Source organism: Peromyscus leucopus, chromosome 19 (assembly GCF_004664715.2).
Source record: "Peromyscus leucopus breed LL Stock chromosome 19, UCI_PerLeu_2.1, whole genome shotgun sequence".
Taxonomy (NCBI): Eukaryota; Metazoa; Chordata; class Mammalia; order Rodentia; family Cricetidae; genus Peromyscus; species Peromyscus leucopus.
In genome coordinates this window covers 62,641,075-62,653,145 of record NC_051079.1, presented here as the reverse complement: position 1 = coordinate 62,653,145, position 12,071 = coordinate 62,641,075, and the positions used below count along the sequence as shown (strand labels likewise).

The window sequence follows — 12,071 nt, the reverse complement described above, 5'->3', positions numbered from 1 at the left end:
CACCATGTGGTTGCTGGGAATTGAACTCAGGACCTCTGGAAGAGCAGTCAGTGCTCTTAACCACTGAGCCATCTCTCCAGCCCCCAGACACTTTCTTGTTCAAGTAGATCTACACAACACCAACACAGAAACACTACCAAGCACACACAGTGTCTGTTATACCTGTAGAAGAAACTGTATCATGGGGTCTGCAATGATGGCTCCATGGCTGAGAGCATTTGCTGTTGGTTCCCAGTACCCACGTGGCAGCTCACGCCCATCTGAAACTCCAGACACAGGCGTTCTGACACCCTCTGGCCTCCAAGGGCAGCAGGTACATCTGTGGTGAAGGTATATACATACATGCATGCAGGCAAAGCACTCAAACCCATAAGAATACATTTAAAAATATCTTTTAAAACAAAAAAAAATGTATCATGCATATAACATGTTATAAAAATTGTAACTTGGGGCTGGAGAGATGGCTCAGAGGTTAAGAGCACTGACTGCTCTTCCAGGGGTCCTGAGTTCAATTCCCAGCAACCACATGGTGGTGGCTCACAACCATTTATAATGAGATCTGATGCCCTCTTCTGGCATGACATGCAGACAGAACATTATACATAATAAATTTAAAAAAATAAATCTTTTTAAAAAATTGTATCTAGGTCATAATTACAATCACACAAACAATGCAAAAGATAAAGAATTTTTTAAAAATGAATTTCAACACGGCAAGGGAAATGACAGGTAGACAAGTGACTATTCCCTAACTGTATGAAACCGTCAACTACCGTATATTCAGGAAGCAAACCTCTAAATCATACACATCCTTTCACTCACGGCTTCCAGCAAATCAGACTGGCTGTATTTCACTTTTAAGGCACATCAGTCCCATGTACAAATGGTAAAAGATGATAGTTCATAGTTGATGATAGTGCTCATAGTTCAAATCTCTTAGAGAAAGCAGATGTGCAAAAAAAGCTGTTGGCGGAAATTAGAAGAGAATTCTGAACACAGATTTGCTGAACAAACCACAATTATAATGTTTATAAAATAAATACTAAAACTGTTCTCAGCCCTTTCACTGAAAATTGTCACAGAATGTCTTCAAAACTGACACTTCACACCAATGTCATTTCCAGCCTGCAATATATCCATTCTAACAAATACGCAGTCTCTGTCAGTGTACGCACGGGCCTAAGTAAATCAACAAGTGACCATTCAGAAAAACACGGAGGCATTTCTACGGAAGAAATTACAGAAATCATTCACAAAACTAACAAGAATCAACCCATTCAGTGGTTAAACTGCAGGAAAGCTAATGTTTTCAAAGAACCTATTCAGAGTAAAATTTCAAAGGCTAAAACTGCATATAAATTCGCTGCAGAAATGTTTAATGCATCAGGCAAACCAAAAAGGTGTTTGTATTCATGTGATTCACAGACAATCTATACGCTGCCATTCAGCTGCCAAAATCAAAGGCCTGGAACTATTAAACTGTCAAAACTGCAACCACCACCATACTGGGAAACACCGCATTTATTTTCTCAGGAAAATAAGAGAAATTAACGGCTTTAAAATTTCAACACCACGAGAATGCAGCCGAGGGAGCAGTGGTAAGGCTGGCCTGGCCCCGCCCTCCAGCGCTGTGACAATTCGCGTTGTCCCCCATTTAAGTGTTCAGTTTAAGGGAGTAATCAGTCCTAGATAAACCCACTCAGCTTCCAAAACCTGTGCACTGAAGAGTCTGAATGAAGGAGGGAAGGAAAGTTTTGACGCAATGTGTGAACGCTGAACTTCCTCAACCTGAGGAGTGAGAGACGAGGAAAGCTGCACGCTGTTTGCTGTTAACCAAACAGCTTGACGCGTTACCTTTGTTGCCATCAGAGCAAACCTCTGATGAAAGAAATGAAGCGAACCCAGAAACCAGTGTAGGAGCTACCCACGGCACCTCGGCCAGGCAGCCTGTCCCATATACCGTACGGATGTGTGCCCAGAAGAACGAAAACGCAGGGACAGGAGCAACTCAGGGAAGACACCACTTTCCCCAACACGGGTTTCTTTCAGTCAGACACTCCTGAGCTAATTCAAGCCTCTGCTGTTTCTCAAGTCAGGAAACACATTTAAAAACTTCAAGGAAAGATCACTGGGCCAGGTAACCTGACCAGAGAGGACACACGCCCCTCAGGCACACAAGGTAGAAGCACAGGGCAGACCGCCTCTACCTCCCCGCAGGACTGCCCACAACGACACTCAAGCACTGGATGTCTGGGAGTATGACCCACAGCTTTGGACAAGCTTGAAATGTGAATATGTAACCTCACAATCCTCTTCTCGAAGATCGCCAGATCATTTTATAATGCAGCACTCCGGCCATTATTTGAAGCTCAGTTTGATGAGTCCACGCTTCCGAAGGAGCTGGTGGCATGTGATGATCAACAGACATCACCTCTGAAGTTCTAGAAACCGGGTTTCAATGTGGTCCTTACCAACTAGTCACTGCAACCATGCACAGTCTCCTAAGGGCTCGGTCACAGACATGAGAACAGATGTGAACTAACTGAAGACACAGACGGCAATCAGTCAAGCACTTGGAAATGTGAAAGACCTCATAAATAACTAATACATTGATAATGTCTACACTAGCAAAGACTCATAGCAAATGTTCTTAGTTTTTATAATACAAGGAAAACCCTGAAAGAAAAAACAAAGTGGTAACTGGAACTTAACAATGCTAAGAGAAATGGAAGCTCTTTGTGTGTATAACAAAGTGAAGTTTTAAAAATGGTGTGTAGTGAGGTAGAGACATACAATGGGTATTATACAGTCTTTAAATCTGACAGGCGCTACAGTAAGTGTGTAACCTGAAAACAGTATGCTAAGTGAGAGAAGCCATTCATAAAAGGCACACATTATATGACTCCGGCTGTTCCGGCTACATAAGATCCACAGGACAGGCAAACTCATAGACAGAAAGTAGCGCAGAGGTTACCGGGGGCATGGGGAACAGCGAGGGGAGTCCGTGCCATTTAATGGACGAGGCACTCTGTCTCCTGGAAATGAAGGCTTGGAGGTAGTTACACAAATACATTAATGCAACTAATTTATATACCAGTAACACCACATCAAGCTCTGTAAAAAATATATACAAAATATTAAAAGGGACATGTGGTATTTGTAAATAGACATGGTTACTTTAACTTTTGTTTCTATATTTTATAACTTTTCTATAATTAAAGATTAAATATTGGGGCTGGAGAGATGGCTCCGTGGTTAACAGCACCAGCTGCTCTTTCAGAGGACCCAGGTTCAATTCCCAGCACCTACATGGCAGCTCACAACTGCCTGGTAGCTCCAGTTTCAGGAGGATCTGATAACCTCACACAGACATAGATGCAAGTAAATAAAATAAAAATCTCAAAAAAAAAAAAAAGATTAAATATTTTGTAGCTTGATCTGCTTGGGGGGCCCCCTGGCGATAGTTTTAGAATCCATCCCTGGTGCATGAGGGGGCTTTGTGGAGCCCACTACCTATGATGGGACACCTCGTGCAGCCTTAAGGCAGGGGGAAGGGCTTGGACTTGCCTCTACTGGATGTGCCTCCCCATGGGGAGGCCTTGCCTTCTTGTTGGGGGGAGTGGGGGGGGGTTGCGGGGAAGGCTAGGGGGTAGGAGGGGGAAAGAGGGGAATCTTTGTAAAATGAATGAAAATTTTTTTTTCATAAAAAAAGATTAAATATTTTAAAGGATCATTTTATTGGTAAAAGCAACCATAAAGAAGTTATCTACTTACACAATGAGAAATGCATAAAGACTTGGTTACAAGGAAATTTATCGTACTTCTATTTTTATTAATGAAAAGTGAGAAACCACTGAAGTGGTCAATGCTAGTTAAATAATTTAAGGTTATTCATTGAGAGACAAAACCATTGAAAGGGGAAACACTGTAAACTATGGGATATGATGAAAGCGTTTTAACGGCACACTAAAAGCACATACAACCCATGTCAGCCCTAGTTACTCTTGGTTGCAGTTTTTTTCCTTGCTTAGGGTTCTTCCTCTCTGTATTTAAGTTTTAAACGTGAACATGCAGTCCCTTGGTCTGAGTGAGTCTTAAATGACCGGGTCAGAAGCTGCTGTTCTACCTTATCTCAGCACCATCTAGTGCCCAGTGCGTGGAACAGTTCTCATGATGTGGTAGATGACCGGAAAGCACCTTGCTCACACTCCAGGTCTGAGCTCATGTTCTAAACAGCTCAACAACCATATGGCCAACAGGCACACTGGCTCATGCCTATGATCTTAACACTTGGGAAGTGGAAGCAGGAGGATAGAGAGTTCCAGGCCAGCCTGAGCTACACAGCAAGATCCTTTGTCTTCAAAAAAGAGAAAGTTGTATGGCTTCCAATAGAAAGTGTTCATCAGAAAATTAGTTCAATTTATGTTCATTCTTCAGTTTCCACTTTTAAGACAGCCTTTGCTATTTCTGAACTAATATTAACTTCCTTGAAGAAAAGGAGAATGCAACCAACCCTCCATACTCTATAGCAGTGGTTCTCAACCTGTGGGTCGTAACCCCTTTGGGGATGGTATATTAACTATCACACATATCAGATGTTTACATTATGATTCATAACAGTAGCAAAATTATAGTTATGAAGTTGCAACGAAAATAATTTTCTGGTTGGGGGTCACCACAACGTGAGAAACTGTATTAAAGAGTCACAGCACTAGGATTGTTGAGAACCACTGTTCTAGGGTATCCTACAAACCTATGAGGTCAGGATCACTATTTCCACTTCACACAGGCAGTAGCGGCCTCGATGAACTTAGGCAGCATGCTACAGTGCACAAAGCTAGTACGCGGCAGAGCTGAGCTGCACCAAGGTCAGTCTGGCCCAGACCTAAGGCTTGCCTCACTGCCCTGCTCTCGATCTCTCTGCTGTGCATAAGGCAACCCCAGTAGGAGACACGAGCTGTTCCTGTGTTGCTCGGCTCTGCTCTCCAATCTGAAACTTTAAGTTTTAAATGAGATCCAAGCTAGGCTTGATGGCACACACCTGTAACCCTAGCACTTAGGAGGCTAGGGCAGGAGGATAAGAAGGTCACAGCCCGTTTGGGGTACAAAATGAGACCATGTCTAAATAAATAAAGAGACGATTCTATGCAATGTTGTTACTTGGGTAGTCATTTTTCATGGAAATGTAGGATTTTCACTTTCTAGACAAGGGAAGACAGATTTCGATTTTTGTAACTTTCATATCCTTCAGAGTTTAAACCACAAAAATACACGTTTTAGCAAACAAATACGTAAAATTGTAACTTTTTAGTTCCATCTACAGACACCACAGTCAATGCTGGGAGGATCCTCGTCTCCATTCCTGATGTGTATGTTCAACCTTCTACAATCAAGTTACAAAACAACACAGCAAAGATCTCACGTTCAACCACATCTGTAACTTTGCCTTGAGTCACAGCTATAATCACCCTCTGCACATGCAACCCACAGGCCCTAGACCGGAGGCACCTGCACCATCCACCTTCTTTGGAGCTGTTCTTATTCTGGCTCCTTCCAGTTTCTTCCAGAACCTTCTGGAATCGTCACCGTCCACCCAGCATACCCCCACTGCCTCTCCCCCACCTGTCTGCAGCATGCACATCTGACTCTACATCGGAGCTATCATCCACTCTTCTTTATTTGTTTAGACTGTGTTACAGAATGATAAAAACTTTCTTGTCAACGAGGAATTTTTCCTGAATGACAAAGCATCACCAAGTGATGTACTCAGAATGTCAAATCAGATGAAAGCATGCTCATGCCCTTCCTGGTTAAAGTCCTTCAAGAGATATTAGGACAAAACCTAAACAACTTTAGCATTCTGTAAAATCTCTCAAATCTTCCCAACTTCCTCCCCTCACCGCTTCTCAGTTCTTCATGTTCTTCTAGGGAGTGTGATGTTCCTGGAACGGGCAGGCTCCCTGCACTTCCATACAGCCTTTATCAGGTTCATTCCATATAATAAACCCTGTGAGAGCACATGGTATCATCTTCTTAGTTCACCATGTGGCCTGAGAAACAAGCAAGCAAATGACAGAGCGATACACAGCGAGGGGCTATTTGGTCCTTCAGCTCCAAATGACAAGCACACACTGTAAGTGTGCTCGCACACCTTAGACTTCTACCCCAGCATATTCAGCTATCCACAAATCAAAATATAATAAATACAGGCTTATTGCCGCCATTGTGTAGTTTAGGGGTTACGTGTCTTCCTGGGATCTATCCCCACCCACCATCCCAATGTCACTGTTTCTCCTCCTGGCTCTGTCAGGTCCTTGTGGACCATCTGTTTAACTTACTTAGGACCCTGCTTGTCCATCTATAAAGTGGGAACAACACCTAACATTACTATCATATGCAAAACACAGAGCAGTCCTTCCTCCCCGAGTGTGCGTAACTTCCTTCTCCACTCTGAGAGCCCTTCTGCTTCAGTCCCCCTAGGATTCTCGACTCTCTGGTCTCACATTTCAGGGTCAAGCCCACTGCACAGCTGGAGCTAAGGACCCAAACTCGAGTCTTCACACCTGCACGGAAGGCACTTTACTAACCCAGCCGACTCCCCATCCCCTTCAGGTTTACTCTGAAGTTATCCGCTTGTTCAAACCTTGGCTTTGTAAGTACTACTGATGAGGTGAATTTTTTAAGCTACAGAACAATCACAATAGGATCTGCCACCATGATTGGAAACTCTAACGCTTAAAACAGCTCACAACAAGGAAATAATAGCCAAGAAGGACTTACTACGTTTCTAAAACTTGGCACACATCAATTTTTGGCTGTAAAAACGAGCTTCCCTCCCTTGAAGATGGCAAGCATGAATCCAAGAAAGTCCAAGAACGAACAATTTCAGAAATAACTGGATTTGGAGTGATCACTACAGAGATTCATCTTAGTTGTAAAAATTGATAAATAAGGTAGGTAATCCCAGTCCCCAGCTATTAATCAGGGAGCATCTGCTACCTCAAAGCCTACTCAGTCTCAACAAACATCACATACCTTTCCTGTTCTCTGTGATAACACCAGGACCAAAAGCAATTTGGGAAAAAAAAAGGGGTTATTGTTAGCTTACCCTTTCAGGTAATAGCACATTACTAAAAAAGTCAAGGCAGCTGGGCTGTAGTGGTGCACACCTTTAATCCCAGCAGAGGCAGGTAGATCTCTGTGAGTTCGAAGCCAGCCTGTCTACAGAGTGAGTTCCAGCACAGCCAAGGCTGTTTCACAGAAAAACCTTGTCTCGAAAAAACAAACAAAAGAAGAAGAAGAGGAGGAGGAGGAGGAAGAGGAGGAAAAGTCAAGGCAAGAACTTGGAGCAGAAATCATGCAGGGAGACTGTCTACTGGCTCACTCTACTCAGCTAGCATTTTTAGAGTCCAAGCCCATCTGCCTGGGGATGGTGCTGCCCACCATGGACTGGGCGCTCCCACATCAATCAGCAATCAAGACAATCTCTTACAGACATGGCTACAGGTAAATCCAATTTGAGGCAATTTTTCACTTGAGGGTCCCTCTTCCCAGGTGGCAAGTTGACAATAAAAACTGACCAACACAATCACTGAGGAACAGGACAGTCTCAGACAAAAAAAAAAAAGAAACAAAGAAAAAAAAAGAAAAAGCATATGCCACCAAAATATATCATGCACTTTCTGCAAAGGAAGCCTCTGGAAGGATCAGGCCCATAATCTACAACACATGGTACATTTATTCCACAGTTTTTCATAAAAAATTCTTTATGCTTTTCTCTATAAACTAGAACAAATTAGTAGCTCACATAATAAGTATTAAGAATAGTCAAAGGGCCGGGCGGTGGTGGCACACGCCTTTAATCCCAGCACTCGGGAGGCAGAGCCAGGCGGATCTCTGTGAGTTCGAGGCCAGCCTGGGCTACCAAGTGAGTTCCAGGAAAAGGCGCAAAACTACACAGAGAAACCCTGTCTCGAAAAACCAAAAAAAAAAAAAGAATAGTCAAAGGTACTTGAGAACAAGTGCGAAACACCAATATCAACAAATCACAAAACAAACAATAAAGCCTTAGTAGTTTAAACTGCACTGACACAGTGTGGCCAACGTGGAAGCTGGATCTTTATTAAAGTATTTATTTTTACTTATGTGTCTGTGTATATCTGTGTGAATCTGCACATGTGCATGTGAGTGCCCAAGGAAGCCCGGGGCGGGCGCTGGATGCTCTAAAGCTGGAGTCACAGGCACTTGTGAGCTGCCCGACGTGGGTGCTGGGAACTGAACTCGGGTCCTCAGCAGGCGCAGTAAGCACTCTTGACCACTGAACCATCTCTCCAGCCCCGTGTTTTGTTTGGGGAGTTTTCTTTTTGATACAAGGTCTCACTACATAGCCCATGCAGCACAGAACTTAACAATCATCCTACCTCTGCTTCACTAATTTACTTCAGTATGCTAAAAAAAAAAAAGAAAGGAAGAAAGGAAGGAAGGAAGGAAGGAAGGAAGGAAGGAAGGAAGGAAGGAAGGAAGGAAGGAAGGAAGGAAAGAAGGAAGGAACACCAGGCATGATTATGCACACCTGTAAGCCCAGCAATTGGGAGGTAGAGGCAGGAGGATCAGGAGTTCAAGGGCATCAGCTGCTACCTAGAGAAACTGAGGCCAGCCAGAGCTACATGAGACCCTGCCTTTAAAAAAGAAACAGGCAATTAATGCTACACAATGAAACCCTGCCTCAAAAATTAAAAACTCTACCAAAACAGAAATAATAAAAATATCTATTAGCTGATGAATGGACAAAGAAAACATATATTGATAAGGCAGAATATAACTGAGCAATAAGAAGAAATGAAAAGTATCCGGTCCTTACTTATCTGACCATCCTGTAAAGAAGCAGGTCACAAAAGACCACATATATGATTCCATTCAGAAATATCTAGAGCATTCAAACACACTAATGCTGGGGGAGGGGCGGCTCTAAAGTGACCACAAGTACGATGGTGTAAAACAGTAGAAACTGATCACACGGCAGCTGTGCAGGGCAGAAGTCTAACAACAGCTCCCTGGGCAGCAAGAAACAGAAAGAAGTCAGCCTCCCGAGGAAAAGAAACCTTCCCCTGCCCCTTCCGCTCCCAGAGGCCGCTCCTTTATCTTGGCTCCTCTTCCCCTTCTTCAAAGCCCGCAGGGCCCAGGCTGACTCCGGGTCACCTCATATCATTCCACATCACATGACTGACATATCTTGACACATCACATGACTGATATATCTTGACACATCACATACCTGACGAGTCTTCCCTCTGTTGCTCTTGCTTTTTCAAGAATCCTTGTTTTCACACTGGCCCACATGGACAATACACACTAGTCTCCCCACTTGAAGGTCAACTGAGTGACAAGCTCAATTCCATCTGCTGCTCTCACTGACCTTCACCTCATAACATTACACATTCGGGTGGGGACCACACATGGACTCTATATCAGTAATGTCTTTAAAAATATCTTTTGAAAAATCTAGCTATTGAGTCTATGAAAATACAACAGTCTAGTTATTCTACTTTACCATGTAACTATTCATTTTTTGTAACAGTTTCTATGAGATACCGTTTTTTTTTACCTGTTAAATTAGCAATGATCAAAAGACAAGAAGAAAGAAAAGGAGCTGGAGACACAGCTCAGCAGTTACAGACGCTCGCTGCTCCAGCACCCATGTCGGATGGTTCAAACCAACACAGCTTCAGGGAACCCTACACACAGGAGTGCACACAGACAGACAGACAGACAGACAGAGACAGCTCAGCAGTTACAGACGCTCGCTGCTCCAGCACCCACATCAGATGGTTCACAACCAACTGTGAGTACAGCTTCAGGGAATCCTACACACAGGGGTGCACAGAGACAGACAGACAGAGACAGCTCAGCAGTTACAGACACTCGCTGCTCCAGCACCCACGTCGGATGGTTCACTACAGCTTCAGGGAATCCTACACACAGGGGTGCACACAGAGAGATAGACAGAGAGACAGAGACAGAGAGACAAAGACAGAGAGAATAAAACATTTTTTAAAGTCCAAAAGGTATTAAATTGACAACAGTGAGGAAAAACAAGGCCTCTGAGATACTGTGGTTCATTGCATAAACTGGTAAAACTTCCTAGGAACAACCTGGCATGTCTACTAAAACTACAAATGCACACACGATCTGACCCAACAATTCCACTTCCAGGAATTCAGAGTGGAGATAAATTCATATGTGTGTGAACTAATACGCAGAGCGCTATGAAGTAACAAAGCATTAGAAACAGTATAACGCCCATAAATAGGAAGCTGATTAAACGTATTTAAAGGCTACTCTGCAGCCATGAAAAAGAATAAAGCCAGGATCTATATGCTTGCTTCACTGGAGGGGAAAGCAAGGGAGAGGACGGTTTGATGCTGGCGTTTGTATTTACAGTTCTTTAAGACTAAGCAGGATGTGTGGAAATACCTTCGCACTGCCTCTAAGAACCACAGGAGCCGCTACTGGCAAATAAATGCAGCTGTAAGGGGATGGAGACACAGAATAAAAACTACTTCCGCCTTTGCCAGCTTCTGTAGTTTCTACCAACACACCTGACTCGGTGAAAGAACGCTGGGAAATAGCACGCTGACAGCCCGGGCTCGCACAGCCTGCTATCTCCATTTTCCATCTCCAGGAAGAGTCTTACCTGCTGGTTGGTGCAGGAAAAGAAAACGAAAAGAGCTGATTCCAGAAGGGGTCGTTTTCAGAGACAGACTCAGTGCCTGACAGCTTTTGCAAGTACTCGTTCTTCGGAAGGTCACTGATCCTGCTGCTGTTCGAGCCCATCTTCTGTGTGGTAGGCAACTCGTCCTCACATGGGCATGTCCACAAGACAACCTATCAAAAATGGGAAGAATATTTCAAATCGTTCCAAATAAACACCACAGCTTCCTAACACTGAGCTAGACAGACACATAAACTACACCTCCTCTAAAGGCGCTCTCTTCATCTGCAAATACACTGAGCCTCGGGCACAAAATCCCAGGGGAAGAAATGGGGTTATAACCTATCAGGGCCAGTACAAAGACAAAAATGTCCATCTGTTGATCCCACATGTGAAGGGGAACATAACTCTGGGGCTGGAGAGATGGCTCTGTAGTTATGAGCACTTGCTGCTCCAGCTGGAGTACCGGAGATCAGATCCCAACACCCAGGTAAGGAGCTCAGAAATGCCAGTAACGGCAGCTCCCAGAGAACCAGCATCCTCTTTCAGTCTCCGTGGACATCAGCCCACACACATGTGCACACACTTGCAAAGATGCACACGTGCACTTGAGTGAAAAACTAAAATAAACCTTAAAAAAAAAAACATATCCCTTCATGAAAAGTCTTGGAAAGACTAAGGATACAAGGTATATACATCAACTTAAAGATGAGAAACTCAAAGCATTTTCACTAAAATCAGCAACAAGACAAGGTTGTCCGCTCTCTCCACACCTAGTCAATTCTGTCCTTGGAGTCTTAGAGCATAAAACAACTGAAGGAGACCAAGGGGCTACAAACAGGAAGGGAAGGAGTCAAATGTACCTGCATTTGCCGATGACAGGATTTTATACATAAAAGACACTAAAACCCTAGGCATGGCCTGTCTGCTTCTCTGAACACTGTCGGGCATGAGTTCCGTCCCATGGCGTTGGTCTTAAGTCCAATCGGGGTGACTGTTCACTCGCACGATTCTGTGGCGTTTGCACTAGTGTATGATGCATTTTCACTGGTACAGAATGCAGGTGAACAGAACAGGTAGTGTTTTTTGTGCTGTTCGACTTTTCTGCATTTGAAACTCAGTAAAAATGTTAACAAACAAGTAAAAAGATGCAGATACAACTCAAATAAGTAAAGAGTCACAGATAGATACAACACTGAATAAATAAAGTAGTCGGCCTGGAGGAGCAGCCAGTGGCAGAGGCTTGCTAGTGATCACACACACACACACACACACACCCCGGAATAAACAAGAACTACAAACACCTTACTATAGTCTGTGCTCCACTATCTGTACCAACACGATTCTCTGGTTTGCACAC

At 43.7% G+C, this 12,071-nt stretch overlaps 1 protein-coding gene across 2 annotated transcripts in view; it reads right to left on the bottom strand.

Moving 5' to 3' along the window:
* Nucleotides 1-12,071, bottom strand: part of Dym (dymeclin) — a 295,335-nt gene that overhangs the window by 259,724 nt on the left and 23,540 nt on the right. For both annotated transcript variants that reach the window (XM_028871947.2, XM_028871945.2), the window contains exon 2: nucleotides 10,694-10,884. In XM_028871947.2, the coding sequence (XP_028727780.1) occupies nucleotides 10,694-10,833 (140 nt within the window). In that variant the 5' untranslated portion in view covers nucleotides 10,834-10,884. The remainder of the gene's footprint in view (nucleotides 1-10,693; nucleotides 10,885-12,071) is intronic.